The sequence below is a fragment of the Protomyctophum parallelum genome (assembly GCF_964188405.1).
Source record: "Protomyctophum parallelum genome assembly, chromosome: 17".
NCBI lineage: Eukaryota > Metazoa > Chordata > Actinopteri > Myctophiformes > Myctophidae > Protomyctophum > Protomyctophum parallelum.
Window position 1 is genome coordinate 7,206,992 of NC_139719.1, and position 26,824 is coordinate 7,233,815.

The 26,824-nt window shown below is 41.2% G+C and overlaps 1 protein-coding gene across 1 annotated transcript in view; it reads right to left on the reverse strand.

Moving 5' to 3' along the window:
• Positions 1-22,561: 22,561 nt before the first annotated feature.
• Positions 22,562-26,824, reverse strand: part of LOC310874569 (alpha-tectorin) — a gene marked incomplete at its 5' end in the record, with an annotated part of 34,081 nt that continues 29,818 nt past the window's right edge. Inside the window, 6 exons of the mRNA XM_083787427.1 lie at positions 22,562-23,052; positions 23,145-23,241; positions 23,510-23,669; positions 24,317-24,568; positions 25,596-25,756; positions 26,043-26,227. Coding sequence (XP_083643553.1) covers positions 22,949-23,052; positions 23,145-23,241; positions 23,510-23,669; positions 24,317-24,568; positions 25,596-25,756; positions 26,043-26,227 — 959 coding nt within the window. The 3' untranslated portion in view covers positions 22,562-22,948. The remainder of the gene's footprint in view (positions 23,053-23,144; positions 23,242-23,509; positions 23,670-24,316; positions 24,569-25,595; positions 25,757-26,042; positions 26,228-26,824) is intronic.

Here is a 26,824-nt window from a genome sequence, read left to right on the forward strand (position 1 = left end):
TGGACAGCAGACGGCTGGACTTTGAATTTCTCTAACTATAAACTTTCATGACAGCAGAACAGCCTAAGTACAAATATAATTTATGAAAAGCTACTACAGTGAAGTTGTTGTAGGATATGTGGGGATTATCTGACGAGGTACCATTTGAGGGGGCAAAACCTTACATATACTAAATAATACTAAATTGTTTATAGGTTCAATATAAGTCAAATAATATAGCCTTTCCACAGGAGTATCTTTTTATATTTTTCCAAAAAGAATACAAACAGCCAATAGCATATTACAAGTTATCCCCCTCACTGAGGAAAATTCCGGGAGGAAAAACGGGCAAGCACCGGGGCGAGTAGTCCAGTATTCGTATACTTCATGTTGCATCAGTTGCTGTTTGGGTAATCTCTGAAAATAGATTCTGCTGTTCGCTGTTGGCAGAATCTGTCTACTCTGCACCACTGCCTTCCACATGTAGTGTTGTTGTTAGTAAGAAATAAACACCGAAACACCCAAGAGGAAGTGGACTAAGAAAGGGGAGGAGCCAAACCGAGTTCCTGTTTCTACACAAAAAAGGTGGTGCCCCCAGAGACAAAAACAAATGGGGAAAAATGGGTTCCCAGTTTGCTGGTTGGGTAATATACTGGAATGTTTTGTGTGTTTATTTAACTGATGTATCTGATAATCCCATGAAAATTGAATATTCATTCATTCAACATTACACGAACAGGAAAGGTGCATGTCTATAATGAGAGTGCAAAAAGTGCTGAAAAGATATTCATAACTTTTTGTATACCAGTAGTTGTACTATTGCAATAATAATGGGTGCTTGTCACAAAATCCCAAGTTACACCTGGATTCGTGGACTTACCTCAGACACAAGTGTGCCGCACACCATTTGGCATTTGGTATCCACTGGTCAGTACCGCTGCCAGGCACGCACGCCGAGGGGGGGCAACAAAATGCGCCAAACTGATCCTCATAATAATAATTTTCTTCGATGTGGATCTGCCCAGAGCTGAAGCACTGAAGCAGCCCCTCTTCCCCGCCTGTGAGTTTAAGTGTAATTTACCACCAACATTATGACAAATCAAAGTTATCAAACGGCGAAAGTAGACGATCTGCATTAGGAAACGCGACGCTCTCGTTGGGGGAGAGGGGGAGCAACCAAATGGTCAGAGGTGTCCCTGCCACTGGTTTAGAGATACTTTCTCCGGAATGTGGTATTTTGCAAGTCTCTCAAATGGAACACTGCAACTCAACAGCACCGTGACTGCTCATAGAGTTGTGGGTATAAGTTCCATGGACACTCCCTTGTGCCAGGTTAACCTTCTCCCTCTAATTGCTGTGAAGTGAACAAGTTTATGGCAGGTTACACTCAATTTACACTGTCCTCATCATCGCTGTATGTGGTCTCAGTGTAACATCGCCACCAGTTTATTTACACTGCAAATTATCACTGAGGGAAAAGTGAGAAAGTGGAAACGGGGGATTCCCCCAGGAGTGTCCAGGAATGCGAGGTTAGGGCATGAAAAGACCTTTTTTCACAAGGTCCTGTATGTAAAACAAAACAAGCCAGGTCAGATCCAGAGGTCTGCCTGTGAGGTCCCGGATGAGTTAACACCATGACACCACAACTCCTTCACCTACAAAATCTGATTTCCACAGGTCATCGATTCTGGAAAACATGGCGTCTAAACAGCACATCCTAGAACAGTCAAAACAACCTGCGATGTGATACGATTGGGAGATCTCATAAATGTTCTTCAATTTGTACTTTTATATATTTATCTACCACTGTACGAGAATGAAAAACAATTAGAAAGGGGGCACTCAATGAAGCGCAAATCTCAGGAGGCACACCCCTCCCTTCCTCCCTCCATCATTGTCTCCACCAGGCCGAAGGCATGGGGAGAGAGTATGTTTTGCACTCCGTCCGTCCGTGTCTGTGTGTCCGTCCGTCCGTTTGTGGACAGCTAATCTCCAGCACCATTTGCTTGATGGCAGCCATACTCTGCACACACACTCCCTGAATGCCACAGCTGAACCTCTGCCCCAAGGTTTTCACATTGGCCTCTTATAGCGCCACCAGGAGGCCGCTTTGTGCAAAACAATTGTTTGGACAGTACACCTACAGATTTTGTCCAAACATCACGCAAATTGGTACACAAGTCTCTCTAGAGCCATTCAACGCTTCCAAAGTTCGCAGGAGTGCTCAGTTTCAAACAATTTTCAAACTTTTTTTATTTACATTTCTGATAAAGCGGCAAGATAAACAGTGTATGCTTCGATGATTTCGATTTATGTTAGGATATGTGCGACTGAAAAGACGAAACATGAGTGGGTAGGAGGCTTCACATCCGCTTTATCGCTTGATCATTTTCAGAGTTTCCGTGCTCCAGATGTATGACGGAAGCATTTGAAAATTGTGGGAGGCATTCCGAGGCAAGACCAATAGACACAATCTGTAGTGAGTTCCACTTCCCAGAACATGACATTAATACTGCGGATGAATGACTGTTATAATGCTGAAAAGCTGGCCAAACCATCTTGCTATACATTTTAAAGGCTTCATAAATCCATCATACAATGCGGCTCATAAAAGTTCTTAATGATCCATTTTACAGATCTTATAGGAATACCACAGAGTTCACACTGTGTCTGAAATACTTTGACCCAATCTACTAACTTCCTTGCCTTTCATGCCTCATGGCATACAAGTTAGCACAGAGTTCCCGTAGAGAGATAAGTGTCTACATGGATTGAAAGGTCAAAATGTCCCCAATATTTATGACTGCAGAGAGAACATCTTGTCCAAATTTTGTCTGAAGTGCTTTGAGCCAATCAACTTACACCACTTCCTTGCCTTTCATACCTCATACCATACAAGTTAGCACAGTGTTCCTGTAGAGATAATCGTCTACATGGATTGAAGGGTCAAATGCGCCCCCAATATTTACGACTGTGGAGAGATCGTCTCTCCTGAGGACCTGCTTAGACCATCACCATGATGTATGGTGCTGTGTAGAAAGTCCATACATTACTGCGGATGACACACGTGCACATGCGAATATACCTGCACATGCAGGCACGCACGCACGCACGCACGTGTTCTCTTTGGTCACGGTTTGACTGTAGCAGTAGATCAAACAGCAGCGAGTGCCTTTGAAAGTAACATGATGTTGGGAGGCGGGGCAGTAGGCTACGAGGTGAACGATCTCTCCTCGGGCCAAAGGTCAGTTGCAGATACGGTAAGAGCGTGATGGAGCACAATTCACGTCCTTTTCAAAACAAATGTGGACGTTTTTGTAAACGTTGTAAGGCAGCAAGAGACAGCTCTATCACCGGCTGCATAGTGCTCAGGGCTACGAATTAAGTCAGACACAATTCAACGAGAAGTGCACATCCACCCACGTTCATATACCTACTGTACAATGAGGGTAAACCTAAACTGTATTATTTCCCCCCGAGGGTTGTGATAACCAGTGTGTGCGGAATTAAAAGCAGCTGAAACAGTCGACCACATGTCATCTGAGAAAGCGTTCACTCGTTCATTCAACCGTGTGGGGAAATCATCTCCTCTTCTGCACAGGTTCAGTTACCTTGGGAAATTATAATAAAGTACGTTTTTATGACACTTTTATTTATTGCTCCAGCTTGTACGTGACTTTACTGTAGTAAAGTACTTCACTTTACAATATTGTCTCTATTCACTTTAACCAAGTCATCTACAAACATGGGCTTGTAGATCTGCTATTTTGATAAGTCTAGAAATGTTTTGAAAGGTTTTGACAAATCTTAGAAGATTTTGAAAATAAGTTATGAAAGTTAGATCACATGCCCAGCCTTTATTTTCCCTGGGTGTGGGAGTAACAAAAGGCAGAGAATGTAATGATAAATAATATTTGCGAACCACATTAAACTTGTTCAGACATGTTTTTGTCATCTCAGAAATATATCCAGAATCGAATACATATTGAGTTTTAAAGATCATGCTGTATGTCATACATGTTTTCATTTCTTTGTGCCTTGCAAAGGTGTTTAACATCAGCAATGCCAATATTCTAACTATAAATATATTGTTTTAAAGATTATTCCAACTTAAAGGACCACTTCACCACTTTTCAACCCATCTTCATATAATTGGTCCTCACTAATGTTCATGATAAAATACCAAAATCCTTTTCTACTCGATCTGTCTCATAGGAGGGCTGTGGGCAGAAACCCGTCCACCAGTGACATCATCGTTAGGCAGACTTTTCTTTAAAGTTAAAAAATATATATATATATATATATTTAGATTTGTATTATCATGTGAACGATGGCTTCCATTATCACATTCAGGACTAGAAAGCCTGCAGTTTCTATTAGCTTGGAATCCCCATCGATGATGTCAGTGGTGGACGGGTTTACTGAACTGCCCACAGCCCTCCTATGAGACCCCGACTGAGTAGAAAACCAGTAAGACGCCTGAGGGCGAGAAGCAACCTCGCGTGCACACATCGGCCTGGGTGACAGAAGACTGCTGGGCGAGAGCTGGCGCTTTGGAATGGGGGGTCAGATCAACATATCCGCCTGGGTGACAGTAGACTGCTGGGCGAGTGCTGGTGCTTTGGCATGGGGGTAAGATCTTAATTTTCGGGCCTGTTGAGAACTTTGGGGCAGGCCCGTCTAGAGTTTGAATGGACAGGTATCAGTCAAAAGGGAGACATCAAAGAGAAAGGATGGATGGGGAAGGATCAACATATGGAATGTCAGGTCTGCTCCATATTTGGAGATCTAAGGGTTTGAGGTCAGAGAGTTGCTGGCCAATATTGATGACATCAGGGATCTCCACATATGGGCTTAATATTGATGACATCAGGCATCCCTGATGATGTCACGTGATCTCACGAGGCATGACCATATATAGAGGCGTGGGGTGACTGAGGGACTGACGGGAAATGCACGTTTTCATAGTAAATGTGACCTGCAGTCGCAATCACCGTCTTCTTTTAAGTCACTTCTTATAACAAAATGTTAACGTACTTATACTCATACTTGTCTTTCCACAATCTGGGAAGTGAGAACCCATTGCCTCTGAATCTGTCTTGAGAGTAAGGCTGCACAATATATAGTAATTGTATCGTTATCGAGGTACGAACATGCACATTATTTTTTGAATATCATAATTTTTTGAATATCACGGTAATATCGTATTGATATCGCAATATTTGGCATAAATACAGATATATGAAATTTCGTCCATATCGGGCAGCCCTACTTTTTTTTTTTTTAAGATATTTTTTTTGCGGCTTACGCCTTTTATTGATTTTTTAAGGGACAGATAGTAGGCTGACAGGAAACGGGAGAGAGATGGGGGGATGACATGCGGTAAAGGCCGTGTCGGGTTCGGGAGTCGAACCCGCGGCACACCGCGACTGGATCACCAGTCCGGTGCCCAGACCGTTACGCTACGGCCTGGGCCTCGGGCAGCCCTACTTGAGAGGTTATTAGTCTTTCCATAATTTGAAATTTAGAAATGTTATCGTTTGATTTATTGTTTGATTTCTGTGCCAATCTGCACAAGCAAAAAGTGCCACCACGTGCCAATCTGTCACCATGAGCGACCTCAGCGGAAGGACCACAAGATGTCTACCGAACACTTTTGCTGTGAATGGTGTGGTACGTAGTATTTACAACCAAAGAGACACTGGAGACAAACAAAATGCAGACCTAAAAACTGTTTCAGCTCGGGCTAATATGCCAGCCAGTATGCTGGATAACCTTGGGCAATGACGAACGGGTGATAACCGTCCTATACTGTATATTTTAATTTGAAATCAAAAGCTTAATTGCCATAGATGAGCACTGCTACAAACCTTATGAGATGTTGGAGGTTTACAGAGATTAGTTCATCAGTTTTCTAGGTACAGTAATTAACTGTGTCAAACTGCATCTTTCATGGCAAACTGTTTTCTCGGGTATGCCTAAAGTCGATATCTCAACATAGTTCTGTTGTGTTTACACTTGGCTACTCAGAGGGGACCGGCTAACCCATCGCTTTTACAAGCTGTCCATCCAGAAAAATGAAGTGATGCGGTTTCCCACTCTGTTCTAATATTCTGCTCTTCTTCCCTCTCTCCCATGCACCTGCATTTGTTTGCTGGAGGAGCAAAATGGAGAGGGAGAGGGAGAGAGAGAGAGAGAGAGAGACTCTGCCAGCAATGCACACAATTAAGTGGAGAGTGATGAAATTATATCTGGCCCAGGCAAATGGAGAGATAGAGGGGTGGAGGAGGAGGAGAAGTGGGAAGGAGGGAGAGTCCGTTCTGTTTCCCTGTGGGGCCGAGGGTAATTCTATTAGGCCTCGTAATAGCACAATTTTTCACCTCCCTCCACATCAGTCTATCGTCTCCACCCCTTTATCCATCCCTCACTCCACTATAAAGAGGGTAGAGTATCATCTGATGCCTGCTTCTCTAACTTACTTCCTCTAGAAACCTTCCGCTTGGTTTTTCTCTCCCGTCTCCCTTTACCTCTCTTTAACTGAGACAAATGATGGCCTAAAAACAGAACAGTATCATGAATAGGTTTGGGTTTAAGTGGAACAAGGCTTAACCAATTAAGCCCATTCCTTTGTCAGATGATAAATAGCAAAAATAGCCGGTCTACACGCTCACAAAATTGTGACGCATTGTGAGCTTGTACATCTATTTTTGCATTTATTTATTCACCTATAGTAACATGGCCTCAATTTGGATGCCAGGTTGAAAGTGATTAAAATGTCAGGTCATAAATGTCTATGAAACCAGTAGTGAGCCCACATCTTTTGTTGACTGAAGAGCAATAAAATGTCTGCGGCTGAAAGCAGGTGATTAAAGCTTAATGATGGCGAATGTGCTCTGGAGAGACTGCTTTTATTGCCCACTCATTCCATTTTCAATCAGAACACAGCTTTAATGTTCAGGAGAAGGAAATGGCAGTTCAGAAGATTAACTTTACTTTTAGAAAGTAAAATTAACAACGTGAGGCATTTTGTTGCAGCCAGTTCATGGTGAAGAGGCAATGTTTTTGAGGAAATCCCGTTAAAACATTACAGATTTTATTGCATTCTGTGTCAGGCCCATGCAAGTGCATGTTTCCTGTTTCTATTTGTGTCTATTTCTGCTTGCCAGGTGGTGTGTACAGGGGCTGACTATATGTGATTTAACAGGCAGAACCTGTTAATTGTGCTATAATTCATCAGTGATTGATAACTTTGGGAATGCAAGGCAACTACAGTACTTCCGACCAAATATCCAGCACAGGCCAACATCAATATAATATCAATTTACACATTAGCGTGTTTACATAACATAAAAACTTTTGGCAAGGAAATTGTTACGTGGGAGAACATCTGAGTGTTTATTATAAGAAGTTATATTAGAAACGTCAGCAAGGGTAGAATACTTATTCATGAAATCAGCTCTACTCAACATTCAGCCATGTGGAAATCCTCCCTTCACTTGTTTTGTCAGAGCAAATGAGAGTAACTGAATAAACAGAAAGTTCAAGTTAGAACAGAACTGTGTTTATTTAACTGTGAGTGTAGAAATGGACCGTCCCCCCTCACAATACGATTGTGAAGTGTATACTGTAGTTTCCATTGTACGCTTAGTAAAAACAACTTAAATGTACCATTGAAGCCGGAACTCTACGCTTCACTGACACTGATACGCTAAGGCAAACGTCCTTTACAAAAGCGTTTAACTTCAAATTCTTCTGCTTTGAACATTGTTTAAATTCCAAGCAGTGTAATGTACAGCAACTTGAAAATTACATGAAGTGCAAAATGTAACCCACCATGTTTTGTGGAAGCTAGTAAAACAGAAGGGGGAATACTTAAGAATCCTTTAAATGTCATCGTTACTGAACAACTGCAAAAACAAAATGGATTACAAATTCAAGAATTCTCATCAAAATGCTGAAAGCAAAACACAGAGTGTTCCAAGTTTAAAATCCAAGTTTATGTCCATTTCAACTGCAGTGAAAGAGCCATGAAAACATTTATTGACAAAGAAAACAACATAACTCAGTAGAGTCAAGGCTGGGTAGCCTAGTGTTGCGTATTAATGATCTCCTCAAGACATATATGTCATCTGTGTGATATCTAATATATCTGGACCCTGTTCCTCGGCACAGAGCTGACGGGAAACTGGAGCTCTGTCCCCCTATTCCACCTCAAGAGATCCAATTGGCCTTAGAAATAGCCAAGGACGAGTGCTGATATTCTGTACAGTATCTCATATAATATGGCGGCTTGAATTTCAATCTTAGCCACCCGTCTCTGTGGTGAATGCAGGTACAGAGTGATGGTGGTGATGTGACGCTGATATGGTCGCTAAATAAAGGCGTGATGTAATGTTGCACTGTGGGGTCCGGACAGGACAGAGGAGCGGATTATTGTGCTACGAAAGACAATGGCGCTCTCTAGGATGACAAGAAGCTTTCCCACATCTATCTGGCAGCGTACGGAGAAAGAAACAGCCTGTGGGTTTTCGCATTTCATGTCTTGATGATACCATCATAAGGGAGTCCTGAGTGCCTCTGGAAGAAGATTCAGATGACTAGAGAAAACGTGTCACTTACTGTACCTCCCAAGGGAAGTGCAGATATAGCACATAACTAGTACTGCATGGAAATTTCATATTCTAGTCCACTGTCACACATCTTTCTTCTGTATCTTTTATCTACAGTAATAGTGGAAAGAACTGGTGCCAGAAAATGACCCAAACTGCAGATGAATCGAGCCATTGTTATGGTACGTTATGTTCCACAGATTTGTGATGACAGGCGGCACAATCGGTCAACCTAAGTTGTAGTGAAGTCCTGCGGCGATGTATGTGTTGTGGCTCGTCTGTTTATGATGTTCGACAGGGAGCTTGTCAATCAAGAGTTAGAGGCCTTTTCTAAGTATTTCTCAGAATACTTAAGCCAAGAGGTTGGGCAACCTATAACTACTAAGTTAAGCTGAGGAGCTTGTTAAACACACCTACTCAAATACACATATGCACACAGACACAGCCACACACAAACTCTCACACGCATACCGTGCACATGCCTTTTTCTCTCAATTGGCTAAAGACATAACCGGTTCATCATACATGACTGTGCCGAACAAACATCTTTGTACGCCCCCGTGTATCCCAAGGGATGTTTAAAAGGATTCTCTTTCAATGTAATCAGCTCACCTTGCCCACAGCAATGCCACTCAGCCAGTACCAGAACTTTACATCTTATGGCAGCGAGGCTCATCTCCAGCACCTGTGTAACATGGGCCATCACGTCCCATCTACGTAGAATGTGTCCCTAGAGGAAGAAACTGCAGTCAGACTTGTAGAAATAATACCAGTTTTAACAAAAGGGTTTCAGGTGTGAATAGGGAAGAAAATGCACTCCTATAAAGACATAAACAGCAAGTGTAGTGGAGTTAAACTGTTTAACTCTGCTCTAAACCATGTTGCAAACATGGCAACAGAGCACATTGAAACAAGCATAATATAGTTATGATTTTATTCAGAATAATAAGCAGCGTAGGCAAACATTTTGTAACAATACCAAGTGAAACACCAAGAGACACTTGTTTACCCATGTTTACCCTCAGGGCGTTTGTGCTGATCAGAGCAGGGCATGACCTCCTGGACTAAGCTTAACCAAGAGGGCCATCACGTCTGTCTGGAGCACAAAAAAACACAGATACTTTGGCATTCTTCCTCCCAAACCTATTCTCTTCCTCCCGACACGGAATTCTACAGAGGCAGTGCCGAGTGTCAGGTTGAGCTACAGTATCAGCTCTCACGGATTGGAGTGAGATCAAAGAGGGACAGTGAAAAGAGAGATATCCACACCCCGGACTCCTCGCCGTACAAAGAGGCTAGGAGCGAACCCCACTCCCCTGGGAGTTGTAATGGGAGTGGCCGATTACCCCCATGGACCAGAGCCATATGGGCTGACCCAAGGGAGCTGCTATGGAGTTTAGCATGCAGCCTTGACTGGTGATGAGGCAGTGAAGACGGGAGTGAAAGTGTGGGTGCCAGAGAGAGAAGACGTTTGTGTCTGGGCCTGTGTCAGTGACTGACCCAGAGATAGAGAACATGAGGCCTGTCGCAATAATTACATCATTAATTGTCATAATTGTTTCCATCTTGAAAAATGTTGATACATTAAAACATATATGGACAACTGGACATCCGAAATATTCAACGGCGAGCACTGCACTCCATCGAGTCCTTCTGACTGCGAGTGCCAGGTCAGTCCTAAACAGTATATGCACATGACATATACTGTATGGGCATAGCAAGCAGTCGGATCGGTAGCTCTGGACAACCGAATCTCTGTATGTCTGTCCTTGTCCCTTTTGTTCCCAGATTGATTTGTTCGTGGCTGATGCCTTGACAACACATTGAGTTTAGACAACACACTCCATATTTGGGAACTGCATTGGGAACTTCCTTGGTTATGGCTATTGGCTATAGTCAGAATGACGTCAGAGGTCCCCCACCCCCCCTCCGGCCAGCAGCCCGTAGTTCCATTAGCCAATTTTGAGGGGCTACGTGAGAACAATATGTATGTATCAATAGTTGTATATCTGCAAAGTTGAAAATATCAGTCGGAGTGCCACAGGGCTCCATACTTGGTCCTTTATTATTTTTTATTTATATTAATGATTTAACCATGAACTGCAATAAGTTTCTTCCTATTTTATTTGCAGATGATACTAATCTCATTGCCTCACGCAGGGATTTACACTCTCGTTAAACATGTTAATGATGAATTGTTGGATGTCTTCAAATGGTTTCAATTGAATAAACTTACCCTCAATATAAAAAAATGCAACTTCATGATTTTTTGTAATAATATAAACAAAACATTTCCCAAAGAAAAACCTAGAATTTTAATCAATGGCTCTGAAATTTGCCAGGTTCCCCATACTAAATTCTTGGGTGTCATTATAGACGAACATTTAAATTGGAAACAACATATTGATGCTGTATGTATGAAGTCTATGAAGATGCTTGGTATATTGAGAAAAATCTGCCCTTTTGTTCTTCCTTCATGTAATTTAACACTATTATAGCTTAATTTTCCCTCATATTAATTACTGTAATATTGTCTGGGCTGCTACATATTCAACACATCTCACTAAATTACTGATCATTCAAAAAAGGTTTCTGAGAATTATTTCACTTTCAAATCGGTATGAGCCGTCTGCCCCGCTCTTTATTAAATACTCACTATTACCCATTGACAAAGTAAACGTTTTTCAGACCTGTTTATTTATGTTTAAATTAAAAAAATGCATACAAGACATTCCGTCTTCTTTTCACAATTTCTTCCGTGTTACTTCTGACATTCACTCCTACCCCACAAGGCAAAGAGATCATTTTGAATTACCCTATTGTCGCACGTCCAAACATCAATCTTTCATCAAATTTAGAGGCCCTCATCTATGGAACTCCCTAGATGATTCACTTAAATCCTCATTATCCTTGCCAATATTCAAAAAACATCTAAAGAAATATCTTATTTTTTCCTCTCTGTAGATTACATTTTACTTTGATGCGTTATATTTTCTTTTGTGTGTTTGTTGTTGTATTGTTTATTTCTGTTTTTTGTGCAGTCTGTGTTTTTATTTCTTTACTGCACAGTTGCCCCCCTTTGCCAACTTGTAGATTTATGTACTGTTCTTTATGAACTTTTAATCTTTTAAACCAATGACCTCTTCCTTCAGGAAAGGATTCCATATAAGCCTTCTGGCTTCTTCCCTTCCTTGCATTGTATTTTTGTTTCTTTGATATGTTATTGTCTATTTTTTGTACCACATGCTAAATAAATAAACCTAAACCTCCTAGCTATGTCCAGCTTTGAGAGATTGTAAACACAAACATTGTCCTAACACAAACATTGAATGGCCAGCTTTGAGTGTTTGTGTGAACACACAAACAAGCACAAGCAACGAAGACGAAGTAAAGGACGCAAATTCGAATTGGCCGGAATGAAATGATGGGAGATGTGTCATTGTTTGAGCATCCCATAACGATTGTGCCATGGGGGTTGCCGTTGTATTTGCTGGTAGTGGTAGAGAGATGTCAGACATTACACAGTACTTATGGCACTTCACGGGTGTGAGTTTTAATATAGGATATGTTCCAATTTTCAATGTCAAAACCACAAATAAATCACAATTAATCAACAATCGATCTACAGTTCGTGATCATTCATTATCGTGACAACCCTAGAGATCATATACAAGCATTTGTTTTCATGGCAGTTTGTAGTTTTTGCATGAATGAACTAGGTTTTTGCAGGAAGTATTCATTCATTGCCATCTAAGCTAAATAATATATGCTGTATGACATCTGGTGGACACTCTAATTCACATTGCTTTACACTCAGGAAGCGACTGCATTATGAATGTGCATGTGCTCATTATCAAACTATGTTAGTACTATTCTCCATCAAATGAGCAACATGAGATTGCAGAATCTAAGTAAAACAGATCATTTACAGACAATGATCTGACAATCATTATTGAACATCACTGTACTGTATATAATTTGTGCAACTTCATACCTAAGAGTCTACCTTGCAATTAACGGACACACATTCACCACACCCTTATCTACATCAATCTTTTGTCTGCATCATCAATCTGGTCCTTATTTTGTCTGCATGCTCCTCCTTCCCATCCCCCCGACAAACCGAGAGAATATTGAATTAGAACCGATCTGCTGCACAATTTATCTGAAATCCTCGCTGATCCAGATCTAATTTCAGCCTCTTAGTACCGCAAACAGGAAGAAGGAGCCAGTCGATAAACAGCCCATGGTCACTGGTGGAGGGGGAGTGGGGGAGAGGGGGTATGGAGGTAGAGGGAAGATCAACATGGTCACTCACTGGTGGAGGGGGATACGGAGTATGGAGGTACGAGAGGGGAGATAACATGGTCACTGTTGGAGGGGGTGATGGGTTAGGAGGAATGCGTGCTATGGATCAGAGCTAGGTTAGGAGATACAGGGGACATGAAGGACATCTCTGAGGTGTTCCTCATCCCACTACATGTGTGCAGTGCATCAATCAGCCCATCAAGTACTTACAGTGATAAATTTGAAAGCAGTGTTTAGCCTACAATAAATCTTTTTTATTTGTACTAGATTAGACAAGTAAGACGCGCAAACGCGGGAAGCGAACGCAGCTCGTAAATGGCAATAACAATTAGAATAAATTACATACTTTTTTAAGGTTTTCTTTTTAAACTTCACTTTTGTGTTTTTTTAAGATTTTATTTTTAAGTTAAGTTTTTTGAAGTTTAAGTGTTTTTAAAGTTTTTTTTTAAGTTAAGTTTTTTTGTGTTTTTTTAAGTTTTTAAGATTTTATTTTGAAGTTAAGTTTTTTGAAGTTAAGTGTTTTAAAAGTTTTTTTGAAGTTAAGTTTTTTCATTTTAAGTTAAGTTTTTTTTAAGTTAAGTTGTGTGTGTGTGTGTGTGTGTGTGTGTGTGTGTGTGTGTGTGTGTGTGTGTGTGTGTGTGTGAGTGCGTGCGTGTGTGTGTTTTGTGTGATACAGCTGCGCCCTCTGGTGGCGGGCGGGTGGTGTAACAGCGGGACACACACACAGACATTCAGCCCTTGCTGTCATAGTTAGTGCTCACTGCGTTCGCAATCACTGCGTTCGCAATAATATAACCTAAACCTTCTCAAAGACACATCTATACTATAATAGAGCGAATGTCTGAGTGTGTGAGTGAGTGTGTGTCCGACCGCATTATCTCCTCATTATCTCCTCATTGCCTGCACCAATCGCTCCCACTTTTCACACAGGCATTGACCATATGAATATGGAGGGCGTAACGGAGCCCTTTTTTCGATTTGACACATTAATGATTATTAATTAATTTATTAGTGAATTAAAAAGGCATGCAGTACCCCCCGCAGCCACAGGGCGGCAAAACTCCTCTCCCCAGAAATCACGTGTCACCAGTGAATTGCATTTTGGGACGGTCACTGATTAATACTGGGACACAGTTTTCCGCGTAACTTGAGTTGTTTCGCCTGCTGTCAATTTTGCTCGAGAGTTTTCCGCCTAACTTCAGTTGTTTCGCCCGCTGTCAATTTTGCTCGCAATAGACAGCGGGCGAGCGATCGGGATATTTCCAACCCCCTTACGCATCGACACAATTACTACATACAACAAACAACATGCCACGAAGAACAGCCTCAAGGACCCTAGCGCATTCTTCCACGCACCTATACCCTTTTTCACACCGCCCCCAGCCAACACGGAGGTTGTGTGTGTGTGTGTGTGTGTGTGTGTGTGTGTGTGTGTGTGTGTGTGTGTGTGTGTGCAGACTACTTTCGCTGTGAGCATGTGTGTGTGTGTAAACTACTTAAGCTGTGAGTGCGCACGTTCGTATGTGTGCGCGTGCGTCATCGCGTGGCCGTTTTCACTTTTCAGTTAGCTATAAACACAACACGAGATACAACTGTCTTAATAAGCATAAGCCACACACACACACAGCGTGAAGTGGCTACAGCGCACGCTCTGGTGAAAACAGCTAATCTACAAGCTCACAACATCACAGGTTGCAAAAGCCATGAGTTCTCTCAAGCCAAAGCTCACAATTGAGACCGTTTTGGACGCAAATCCACCTGCAAATTGGATCTGTGCGACTGTCCATATATAGCTGCATGTCAAACTGGGGGTCCTTGATACTTTTCAAATGGGGCTCTGTGGGCTAATAAGTGTAAATGCTGCGGTCCTTGCTCTTGCCATGAAAACGTTTCCCTACCATGCATTTGGAAGAATACTTTAATGTTATACTGCTGTTTTTATTCATAAAAAACCACACACACACACACACACACAAATATATTATACAAGTTGAAATATATCAGAACGGGTAAGGACTAGTATATATAATTTGCATTCTTACATTACAAATACTATTCCCTGAAAATATAACTCTTAAGTTTAACCCAATTATTTCTATATTATTTTTCAAATAATTATTTCTTATCTATCCATGCCTTTTTGTTTAATATTGTATTTGATATAGGCCTACGATACTTCTTCGTACATAAGTTATTGAAAGACAAATAACAAGTTATTGAAAGACACAAGCATGCAGAAGCTATTTGAACTCAAGGCTCACTGTTGACATATACTTACACAAACATTCAAACATGCACATTTTATACCAGTTGGTGTTGGAACTGTGACATTGCACTTCTGATATAAAAAAACATTCCAGACACTATAGGCTAAATAATAGGCTACTTCACAATATCACTTTGAAAACAACTTCAAATTGACGTCTGAACTCTGAATAGACCGCTGGCTCTCACAGCAGCCATTTGACAGGTAAACAGTACACAACAGTAAACACAGCTGAAGGCAATAGCATCAATTGTGGGTGTGTGTTGTGTTTGAAAAAAAAACAAAACAGGAAATGTAATATAGGAAGAAGACCACAGGGCGACATAAAACATAGGCTGTGTATGCAATATTACTAAAGAAAGAATCTAACTATGTTTGAACAACTGATAGGCTATTCCATAACTGTACCTACCTTACCTTATCTGGGCCTCTATCTGGCAACTTGCATTAGCCAGGAAGGTATAGCCAGGTAGGCTAGTGAGCTTTTCTTTACTTTTTGTTATTTTAATTTGTTGTGCCCATACGGTAGACATGCAGTTATACTGTATACTGTATACTGTGCAATAGCGCCACAAACCAACGTCTGAACGAAATGCGCGTTACCTCTAAGGTTCAATCATACACGCCATTCTACCTGCCGGCTGGTGGAAAACAAACATACAGTACATAGCTTGCAGGTCATTGGTTGTCCACTAGAGGACTCCACCCCAGGTTTTTGGTACTGTGGTCAGTGTACGGTGCCATTAATATTAATCAATGTAGCCTAATAGAATACACACCTTTTCAGCTCACGTGTGTGTGTGTGTGTGTGTGTGTGTGTGTGTGTGTGTGTGTGTGTGTGTGTGTGTGTGTGTGTGTGTGTGTGTGTGTGTGTGTGTGTGTGTGTGTGTGTGTGTGTGTGTGTGTGTGTGTGTGTGTGTGTGTGTGTACAGTATTAAAGGACCACCACACCCATTTTATTTACCTTATTAGTCCTTTTAATATATATATTTAATAACACAATAATAATGGCTTCTACTTCAGCATAACTGCCATGAATAGAAAGGCTGTAATTTATATTTGCTGATGATGTTATATGTAGGCAGGTTTCTGACCATAGCCCACCAAAGATACGTAGATGGACATGATGCCATAGGCCTATAGCCTATAGGCTAAAGACCAATTATATTTGAAAATATAAGTGTTTCTTTAACTTTAGAATAGGCCTACAAAGTGTAATAGGCCTATAGCAAAGCTAGACTGTGTTGTATCAAATTATACACTATATCAATTATGATGACAAAATCTCACCTGCTTTTGTTGAATTATAAATTGCACAATATTTGGGTTAAAAACAAAGATTGTTTTGTTAAAGCTCTTTCTAATAGTAAGCATTTATGTTTATTCAGTAACCCAGCTCATAAACCCAAAATTAAATTTTCAGGTGGGTTGTCAATTTCAGGCAATCAGGAAAGAGTATACCGATTTATCAGCTTGAATTCTATAGTGTTCCATGTTTTGTCTGTTCATTTCTTTGTGTCATCACTTCCATGTCATCACATGAAAATGTATTTTCTAAACACTAAAATGTTAGTAGCCTAGTGAGCAAACACTCAATTCAAATTATTCCTATCAGAAAATAGAGCTATTTTTTTTTGTCATCAAAGTTTTTTAATGATTTTCAATAAAGCATACAAAATTCACATGACTTACACAAAAGAAAAAGACAAGAAAAAACAAAACAGGCCCAGGCCGTAGCGTAACGGTCTGGGCACCGGACTGGTGATCCAGTCGCGGTGTGCCGCGGGTTCGACTCCCGGACCCGACACGGCCTTTACCGCATGTCATCCCCCCATCTCTCTCCCGTTTCCTGTCAGCCTACTATCTGTCCCTTAAAAAATCAATAAAAGGCGTAAGCCGCAAAAAAATAATAATAATAATAAAAAAAAAAAAAAAAAAAACACAACTAGCAGTCAAAAAAAAGAAAACCCCTGGACAACACCCCTCCACACTTGTTGACACTCGTGGTTATATCATGTAATGTCAAAATGTTACTACAACAATCCTTTGATATAAATAAAAGTAGTCCCATATGGAACTTCCCTTTGACATTATTCCTCCTGGCAATTGAGTATTCAAAGGATGCAGTTTCAGTCATAAGTTGGGTCCAGTCTGTGATCTCTGGCATAGCAGAGCTCTTCCAGTTTCTCAGTATCAACCTAGCTGCAGTAATAAGGCCTGCAGTCACCAATGCATGTTGTGCCTTGGTGACCCCCTGTGGCAGCACCGTGCCATCTCCCAAGAGACATAACCTTGGGCATTCTGGTAGTATTAGCGGCTAATACTACCGGCTAATAGCCCCATCCAGTCTCCAAGATAAAATAGAGCTATTTAACACCTGTGTGAAATGATGAGCACCATTAACAATTAACCTCATACATCATCTCATTCCGGCCAATCACAATTTGCGTCCTCACTTTTGTCTTCAATGTTTGTGTTTACACAATAATGTTTGTGTTTACACAAACACTCAAAACTGGCCATTCATTGTCAATGTTTTTGTCAATGACATTCAATGTTTGTGTTAGGACAATGTTTGTGTTCACACAAACGCTCAAAGCTGGACATATGAGGGGCTGGCGCCCCTCAAAAAAAGAATACATCAGTTACTGTAACTTTAATAATGCTGATCTAAAGCCAGTAAACTCAAGACATGTACGGACCCAGTAGGTATAGGAATAGGACCAGTGGAAGTGATCATGTGTTGTTAACCAACAGAACCAGATGGCAAGAGGAAGCCCCCTGGTAAAACTCTGATCTAATATTTCAGTGGCCTGATGGAAAAAGCATGGCCACAGACATTATAAATCAAATACCCATCATGTCTAGGAAAGATGGGCTGATAAGCAGCAGCCAGAGTATTGGTTTTACATCTCCTTGAATGGGACATAACATGGTTTTCGGAATTTGAAGCTGCAATTCACAAGATTTATGTCCTACCCAGGATTCGAACCAGCGCTATAGGGTCTCCTGCGCGAGGGCTGACATTTCTATGCTGAGCTAAAACAGAACTCCCACTTGGACAGGGGAGATATTGCACTTTGAGCTTCAGGCAATACCTCTTGTCAACCAGTAGTGTTCCTACTCTCGAGCTAAATTTAGTAGTAGAGCGGGAAGTCCACCTCCAACCACAACAGTTGTTAGATTAGACTAATGTATCAAGTCTGGATTGTAGCTTTAAATTAAGCATATTTTGGCGTATCAGGCTTATGAAATATCAAGTTTGGCCCCATGGGTTTCGGGAACAGGATATGGATATGCTGCATGCCATGCTATATCCATGAAGCACACTGTATGGCACATCTAGTTAACCTAACATAATCCTGATTTTCCACACATGGTTTGTTGCGTCCATTTCATGAGTTCTAGGATGCAGCGCATTGAATGTCCAACCTTCTCAGGAGTATTAAATTCACCAGGGAATACCAATTACTCAAGACAGTAACAATAGATGACTAAGGCCTGATTAAGACACTGTAGGCCTTGTGTAAGAAAACAGGAAAACAATGTGATAGAAAACATAGATATTTAGTTCGCAGCATTTTCTATAAGGAGACAGGAAACGGCCCAGGCGGTGGCGTAACCGTCTGGGCACCCGACTAGTAATCCAGTCGCAGTGTGCCGCGGGTTCGACTCCCGAGCCCGACACGGCCTTTACTGCATGTCTTCCCCCATCTCTCTCCGGTTTCCTGTCAGCCTACTGTCTGTCCCTTCAAAAAAAAAAGAGGAAAAAAAGGCGTAAACCGCAAAAACATATCTAAAAAAAAAAAGAAGGGAGACAGGAAACAGTAAGCATGTTAATCCATGTTGTGTCATCCGCATGACTGGGCATCAATGACCTGCAAACATACTTTTCTAAATTGAGTTTTCTCTCAAAACACAAGATAATTTGAATCTCGGCTCTTCCACAAAGGCATTAGCAGGGCTACATAAGGAATTTGACGTAGGCCTGAAGCTGGTACATTTGTGGAGCATCTGGATTCAAACCTTGAGTTTAATACTGGGCCTGCATGGCCACATTAGCCTCAGACTGACAATTATAATTTATGATTGTTTGTTGTGGCAGGATGTTAGATGTTACAAATGCTTGGATGAACTTTTCTACACTGATTTACCTCTGTAATTAACTATTGTGCGTGAGAGAGAGAACAAACAGACAGACAGACAGACAGACAGACAGACAGACAGACAGACAGACAGACAGACAGACAGACAGACTAGGTCAATACTTCGAGTAAATGATTAACCGGTCCACACAGTAGTGGAACAAATTGTGCCAGACGTGGCAGAGCGTGTCCACCTCATCCTTGTAATACGCAACATCTGTCCCTTGCTCATCCACTAACTATTTGCTGTGTTTAAACACCTCCTGATTGTTTTACCTTTAACCTTAAGCAGAATAAGTGTTTCAACCGGTGACTGTGAATTCGTCAGGGGTCAGCGCAAAAGAGTAGCGATATTAGTACTGTAGGTGACTGATATATTAGTAGGCTGTCTGGACTGGACTGGCCATTGCACAGTTAAATATATGCATGTGACAATGCAATGGATAGTCCTTTCTGTCTGACAAAAAAGATGTTTTGATTTCTATTCAATATTTTCATACGTGATTGGTATAATATTGTCAATATAGGCTGAGTTTAGTAGAAACAGTCTCAAGTTCAAATGTAATTATTTGCAAGTTGCATAGTGATCAGTGTTGACATACACAGAGGGGTAAAGTGGAAAAAAGTGGATGTCAAAGGTCAGATGAGACTATTGCTGACCCCTCCAACACACCACAACAGGGACCCAATGAGGGAATCCAATTTAGCTGGCAAAGCCTTCAACATCTTGTAAAAGTAAACAAGCTGCCACTCTTCTCCCCCCCCCCCCCCCCCCCCACACACACACACACACACATTCTATCCCCCTCTTCACCTTCCTCTTGAGGCTACAAATCAATGACACACCCCTGTCGTGACACAGTGGTGGCTCAGAAAACAACTTGAAGGTGAAATAAAAGGGATCAGTGATTTAAGGGTCTTGACGACACAGTCGGAGAGTGAAAGGTACATTTGGATGAACCTCAGCAGGAAATCCCACCCTGAGGACACATCGGAGGAGTTTTTGAAAAGAAAGCGGGGACATCTGAATGGAGCGTTTTGAAAAACAACCAGCTGTCTCACGCGGTATGACTTGAAGTCGTGAATGGTACTATGTCAGCTTATGGAGCCCATCCAGCATGCTTTAAAATGAGTGGTATTCCTTTGATGGTGTTTATTGAGACAAAGTGACTGACTGAATGAATGGTACAGTACTTCTATGTGAAATACCAAAGACATCCATTGAGGTGCATGGTATGCTCACTTGAACCTGTCAAGGCTTCATGTAGCAAAATCCATGTTAATTATTTCTCAAAGTAAAATCATCACTCCAGGGTTTACTGTAATATGTACGGTACGACTGAAGGGAAGTGACTCTTTGTAGTTGTTGCACATAATAATGTTCATATTTTGTACCAATTTTGACGTATTGTTTGTGTAGTATTTGACACAGATGCTAAGTCCGCACAGTTTTACATAGTTTAGCATGCAGCTTTCTCTCCGAAACCACAGTTTGTTGCCTACAGTATGCAGCTTTAGCACAGGAGATACTGGCATCAGAGAGAATGTCATTAAGTATTTGTGACAGCTGTTTACAAACTAACGGTAAGTAACATTTAGCCACATGTGGATGTCATTATGGTCAAAAGATGTGGGTGGTGTTTGAGGGGACTGTGGGGACAAGATTTGTGTGCCTTCAGGAATAGAAGTGCACTTAGTCAATTGGATTAGAGACAGAATACAAGAGACCGAACGAGGGACAGAGCAGGAAAGAAAGTGAAAGGGATTAAAAGGATGTGTGACTGGGCAGAGTGGAATGAAATGGGTATGTGAGGTTCAGCTGGATATAGACCTATACTGTACAGTGCCTTTGAGTTTTGGAAAGCCTTTTCATCATACATGTACCATGTGGGTGGATTTGCATCATGACCAGTTATAGACATTTTCCATCCTGTACTCGTGTTAAAAGCTGTTTAAAATGTGTAGGCATACAGTACGTGTCTGTCAGACAATCCTGTACCGTAGATACTCTGTTTCCTCTCTGAAACGACAGAAGTGTAGTTTATTTGATTCAACCCTCCCTGTCCCTCATTTATTGAAATGTTGCATGTATTTCTTCAAAAATAATCGTTAAAGAATAAAGATACCTGATATGGATGCCGTCAGTTATTATGGTTTACTTGCCTTCCCTTCTTCTCTATACTTCTCTCCTGTCGTTTTTGTTATTCTCTGTCTGTTCTCTTTGATTTGTACTCACTCATGCCCTTATGAAGGCCAGTCTGTGGCCTCGCTTTCTCTCACACTTGTCACATGTTGACATTGTAAGGCAGGAAAAGCTACATAAGCCACAGGATTAACCATGCTGAACCATACGAAAGCCCAACTTGTCAAACAATCAGAGTTCAGTCCCATACAAGTATTTAGCTATTCAGCTGCCATCACAGACAAATGGAAACCTTGAAGACTATTGTTGACATTTGTTGAAAATAACGGTTTTCTTGGAGGGGGTGACCCCAGTGGCCCCACCTTGTCAGGGTTGAGTATGACAAAATGACCATGTAAATATGGTCAATACTGTGATTGCACATGCACTTACAGGTGGTCTTTACCCTTTATAAGATTGCCTGTTAATTGAATTACGATAATTTGATGTAATGTAAATTAATGTGTCCAAAGGATACAGTGTTGAAAGTATTGGAAACCAATCACTCTTTTGGCACATTTGTAACATACCAATGACAATTGCTGTGCGTGTGATAATCATTGTTATATCCCTGGTCTCACTCTGTACCGTTTCAGGACACATTGGCGGACAGTGATGGATTTCCTCACTAGACAAGAGGACACAGGGGATACCAGCATTGTCTGCCCAAACTCTGGCTCCGACAATGGAGGTTCAAAAGGGAGAGAAACTCAACCTGACACACTGTATCACTGACAGGCTCTTTCATGTCAAGTGAGAGCTTTTGCAAATCAATGGTTATGGTGTTGGTTGTTGTGTGTATGGATGTCCTGTTTGAAATTGTGTGTTATAACTCATTTCCATCTGTTAAGAGGTCAAATTTATTTAGTATATATTGTAACTATCCCAGGAACCGGAGGCAGAGACGTATTTCCAATGATAAAGATCTCTTTATTAATCCAACGATCACTCATGTAACAACAGCATTTGTGCTCATCATAGTTAGTCATGCGCTCTCAACCCAACTACACACACAGAGCCTCCACATAGGACCCCCTTCACTCACTCCCAAGACAGTCCTATTGGCTGCAGCCATAGCTGGCCGCTACAATATAGTGTTCAGAAAAGCTAAGAGTTGAACGCCCTACATATAACATACAGAATAAATCATTAGTATGAGCATATTGAAATGCCCTGAGCATATCATCATGTATGAAGCTGCAGCAATGCTGTCTTCTGTGGTTGATCTTTTGCTGCCCCCTACTGTTGCTTTTCCTTCATAAACAGGTACTCATACTCAGAGACAGAATTAGCAAACATTTGACTTAATCTTAATTTCCATAATCACAATCACCAGCATATACTTACATCTGCACACTTGGCTATTATTGGATATCTACTGAATATATTAAGCGTATATATTGTGTGCGTGACGTGTGTACGTGCGCACGCGCGTGCGTGCGTGCACGTTCCTAAATTCTTAAGCCAGGGCTGCAACAGTCAGTGAAGTGACTACCAGGATCAGCAGGCATGCAAAGTGACTGGAAGTGCCACTTCTTAACACAGACCTCATCGACCGTTCACCTAAAAAAAGAAAAAGTGATTAAATCACTAAGATAAATAATAGAGATGTATGGGATTTATACATAACCGTCATAAAGATAAGATAACTGTACCTCCCATACCTTTCCAGGTTATTGGTCCCAGTCCCAGTGTGACACCTGCAATGTCATAGGACCTGCGTCGTCTATGGTGGTCGCCAGGGTAGCAATGCTGCAGGAAAGTAGCATTCATATTATTAGCCGATCCTCAAAGACACTAAAGATACAAATGTATTATGTATACTATGTGATAAAACTGTCATGGGAACACACACACACACACACACACACACACACACACACACACACACACACAGCAGTGCAGTCCTGCTTGAGACATTTAGCCGAAGCTCAAAGACACTGTAGCATACTAATTTATACTTTTTCGCAAAACTGTGTCATGCACACGCACAGTCGCACACACAAACATGGATACATACAGCAGTGCAGTCCTGCTGGTGTATCAGACACAAGTGGATCTGGCAGTGCAGGTAGATGGTGGAGAAGTTGTTGAAGGTGAACATCTTGAAGGAGAAACGTGCCACGTCGGAGACACCATTCATGTCCAGTTCTACTGTAGTGTCCTGTTCATTAGGACACCTGAACCACAGGGAAATATGTTGCAATTATTACAAAACAATGTAGCAGCTAGATCAAGGAGGGAAATACTAGTGGAGCTGAAACAGAGAAGACAAGTGTTTCAGGATGTTTGTGGGCTACAAATTGCCTTGCGATATCTGTACTATATTAAAAATGTAAATATGTAATTTTTTTAAAACACTCATATAAATAACACTGATTATTTTACTGTGCAGGTGCAAGGGATCAGTTACCATTGTCAATACTCATCACATTAAATCACACAGTAACTCCTATGAAATACATCCTCTGGCGGTTGGTCACGCCCATCAAGAGCCATGTTCTGATTTTCTGTGATTCTCTCCCTTTCTGGATGAAAATCTTACTTGTGGCCCATCCACCTGATATGTGGGCTGAGTGTGTTTTCAGAGGATTTTACTTTAATGATCAATTATTTGATTGTGTTCCGGCTTTAACACGTCAATCAACACATTTATTTATTTTCAATGTTTTAAATGAAAAAAAAAAAAAACATGTTACATGTGTTTCTTTCTCCCGCGGGAGAAATGTTTGGCTTCTGCTCTACAGTATTATGTATCTTGTCATGAGACAACTTGTTAGGATTTGGCACCATAATAAAATTGAATACAAATAATTAGATTGCTTACTCTCTAACAAGGAGATCCCAGCGGACAGGATAATTGGCGTTGTTGACAGGCGTGGCCCAGCAGGAGTCCAGAACAGTGGCGATCTGGTGCCTGTCCACTCCCTCCGATCGCACCTCGATGTACATCCTCTGGTCTATTTCCACTTCCATGTTACCGTCACCGGTGTAGGGGAAATGGTAGCCGGCGTCCAAGAATGGGATCATTCTCATACGATAGTTGCCAATCCCTGATGGAAGTCTCCTGGACACAATGCTACAGAAAAACAAAACAAATAAATTATATATATATAAGGTGATCAAAGTTAGCAGGTAAGAAATATTGAAAACCAAGTAATAATTTGATTCAACACAAAAAAATAAAAATAATAATAATACTAGTAGGTAGTGTAGTGTATTGTATTTTACAATTAATCTCCATTCAAGACACAAAAGATATCCGAAAATGGTCTGGCTCACACCTCAATGAAGCTGAGGCCAACAGTCTGAGATGTTACAACTAGAGCTGGGACTCGATTAAAAAAATTAATCTAATTAATCAGAGGCTTTGCGATTAATTAATCTAGATTAATCGCATTTTAATCGCATATCAATATTCAACCCGAGAACAGCGAGAAACCTTTTTTTTTTTTTAATGATTTTTGGTATCCCAGTGAATCAATGAATAGTGACCACTCATTTTCAACATTTTACTGTCATTAATATACCTGTTGTGGAAATAATAATAAAAGTCACCCCATTCTGTGTTGCCTAGAACTGGAGGTCTGAAAAAGATTTAGTAACAGTAACAAGTACATCTCAGTGACATCACAAAGCTGTACTTACTTCATATTGTTACTGTTTTTTGTCAGACCTCCAGTTCTAGGCAACACAAAATGGGGTGACTTTTTATTATTTCCAGTTTTCAGTACTATAGAAAAGCGCCCAGTGAGAAACATTCCGCGGTGAAAAAAAAGGTGCGATTAATTTATCTGTAGTTAATCGCGATAAATTTTTCTGTAGTTAATTAATCTAAATTAATCGCAATTAGTCCCGGCCCTAGTTACAACGAGTAATTCATGCACCAGAACAGACTTAACTAAAACCACCTTGGCGCCTTCCAATGGAAGGATGCGTATGAAATAAGGGGATTGTGGTGGAATGTGTTTTGGGTAGCCTCGGTATACCCAGGCTTTTATTTCCGTTGGCATTTATTCTGGGTAATGGGATGCAGTGGCTCTCACCTCTCCATGGGGTTAATGCCGATAGCCATGGACAGAGACAGGCTCAGAGGGTACTCTTACCTCTCCATGGGGTTAATGCCGATAGCCATGGACAGAGACAGGCTCAGAGGGTACTCGCAGCTGAAAGGCAGGTGGATGTTCCTCTCGCGGCTTATGATCCTGTCATGGGGGTCCACATCACCCGAGATGACGTTCTTGTACATGAAGTAGGACCCATTGCTCTATCAGGGGAAATGACAAAAGTGTATTAGGGATGCAAATTTATACTTAAACGAAAGGGTCATGTAGCGAAGCATAAAAGTATTCAGCTGGCTGGGTTTTTATTTGTAGGTTGATTGAATGCGTTTAGACGCTGAATAGTGAATACATTTGAATTTCGCAAAAGCCTTGAACTCGAGTAAAAACGAATATACTTTACTATACAGCATCAATCCTACCCTAGACAGGTATCTAGTGTGCTGATAAAAGTACTTTAACTACAATATTCTAGACTTTGGACATTTGTACCGAGAGAACTGTGCCACACTGCTCTGCATTGTTATCGAAGTGGAACACCAGCCTTCCGTTCTGGAGTGTCCCATTGCAGGATGAGTCCTTGAGATGGAGGACCTCAGGATGGAAGCCAGCTTCAAACAGCTGACAGCGAGACAAGGACATGTTGGCTGCACTACTGGCACAGGAGACAAATGAATCTAAGTAGGGGAGAGAGAGATCAGAATATATTTTATAATGTAATACACCAAAAACAACAACAACAACTAGAAATGTGTATATAGTGCAAATCTGTGCCAGAAGGCATATTATGCCCTTAATAATAATAGCGAAAAAGTACAAAGACATGCACATCCAACCCAAACTGGGGCAGATGCCGAGCGGTAGTAGTACTGTATATACACACACAAAAAAGTTGACTGACGTTTCGAGCGCAATGCTCTTCCTCAGACCCAGAGTCTGTGGAAGAGCATTGTGCTCGAAACGTCACGGTCAACTTTTTTGTGCAAATAAAGGCACTTCACTAGCATCGGAGCCCACAGTGTGCGTGTATCTTCATTTCCTTGTCTTAATAATAATAGCAACATTGTGTATGATCTCTACAGCATGTATTGCATGAAAGAAGTGTCGCATATGACTTGTCTTTCATAAACATTCATTGTCTACTTTCCTCTATCCACGCACGCACGCCATACTTGAGTGTTTCAGACTCCTGAACCTCTACACCCCATGTAGATTGTTCCCATGTCACAGGGCCCTGATGGGCTGACTTGGCATGCAGTACAAGCCTACACTAT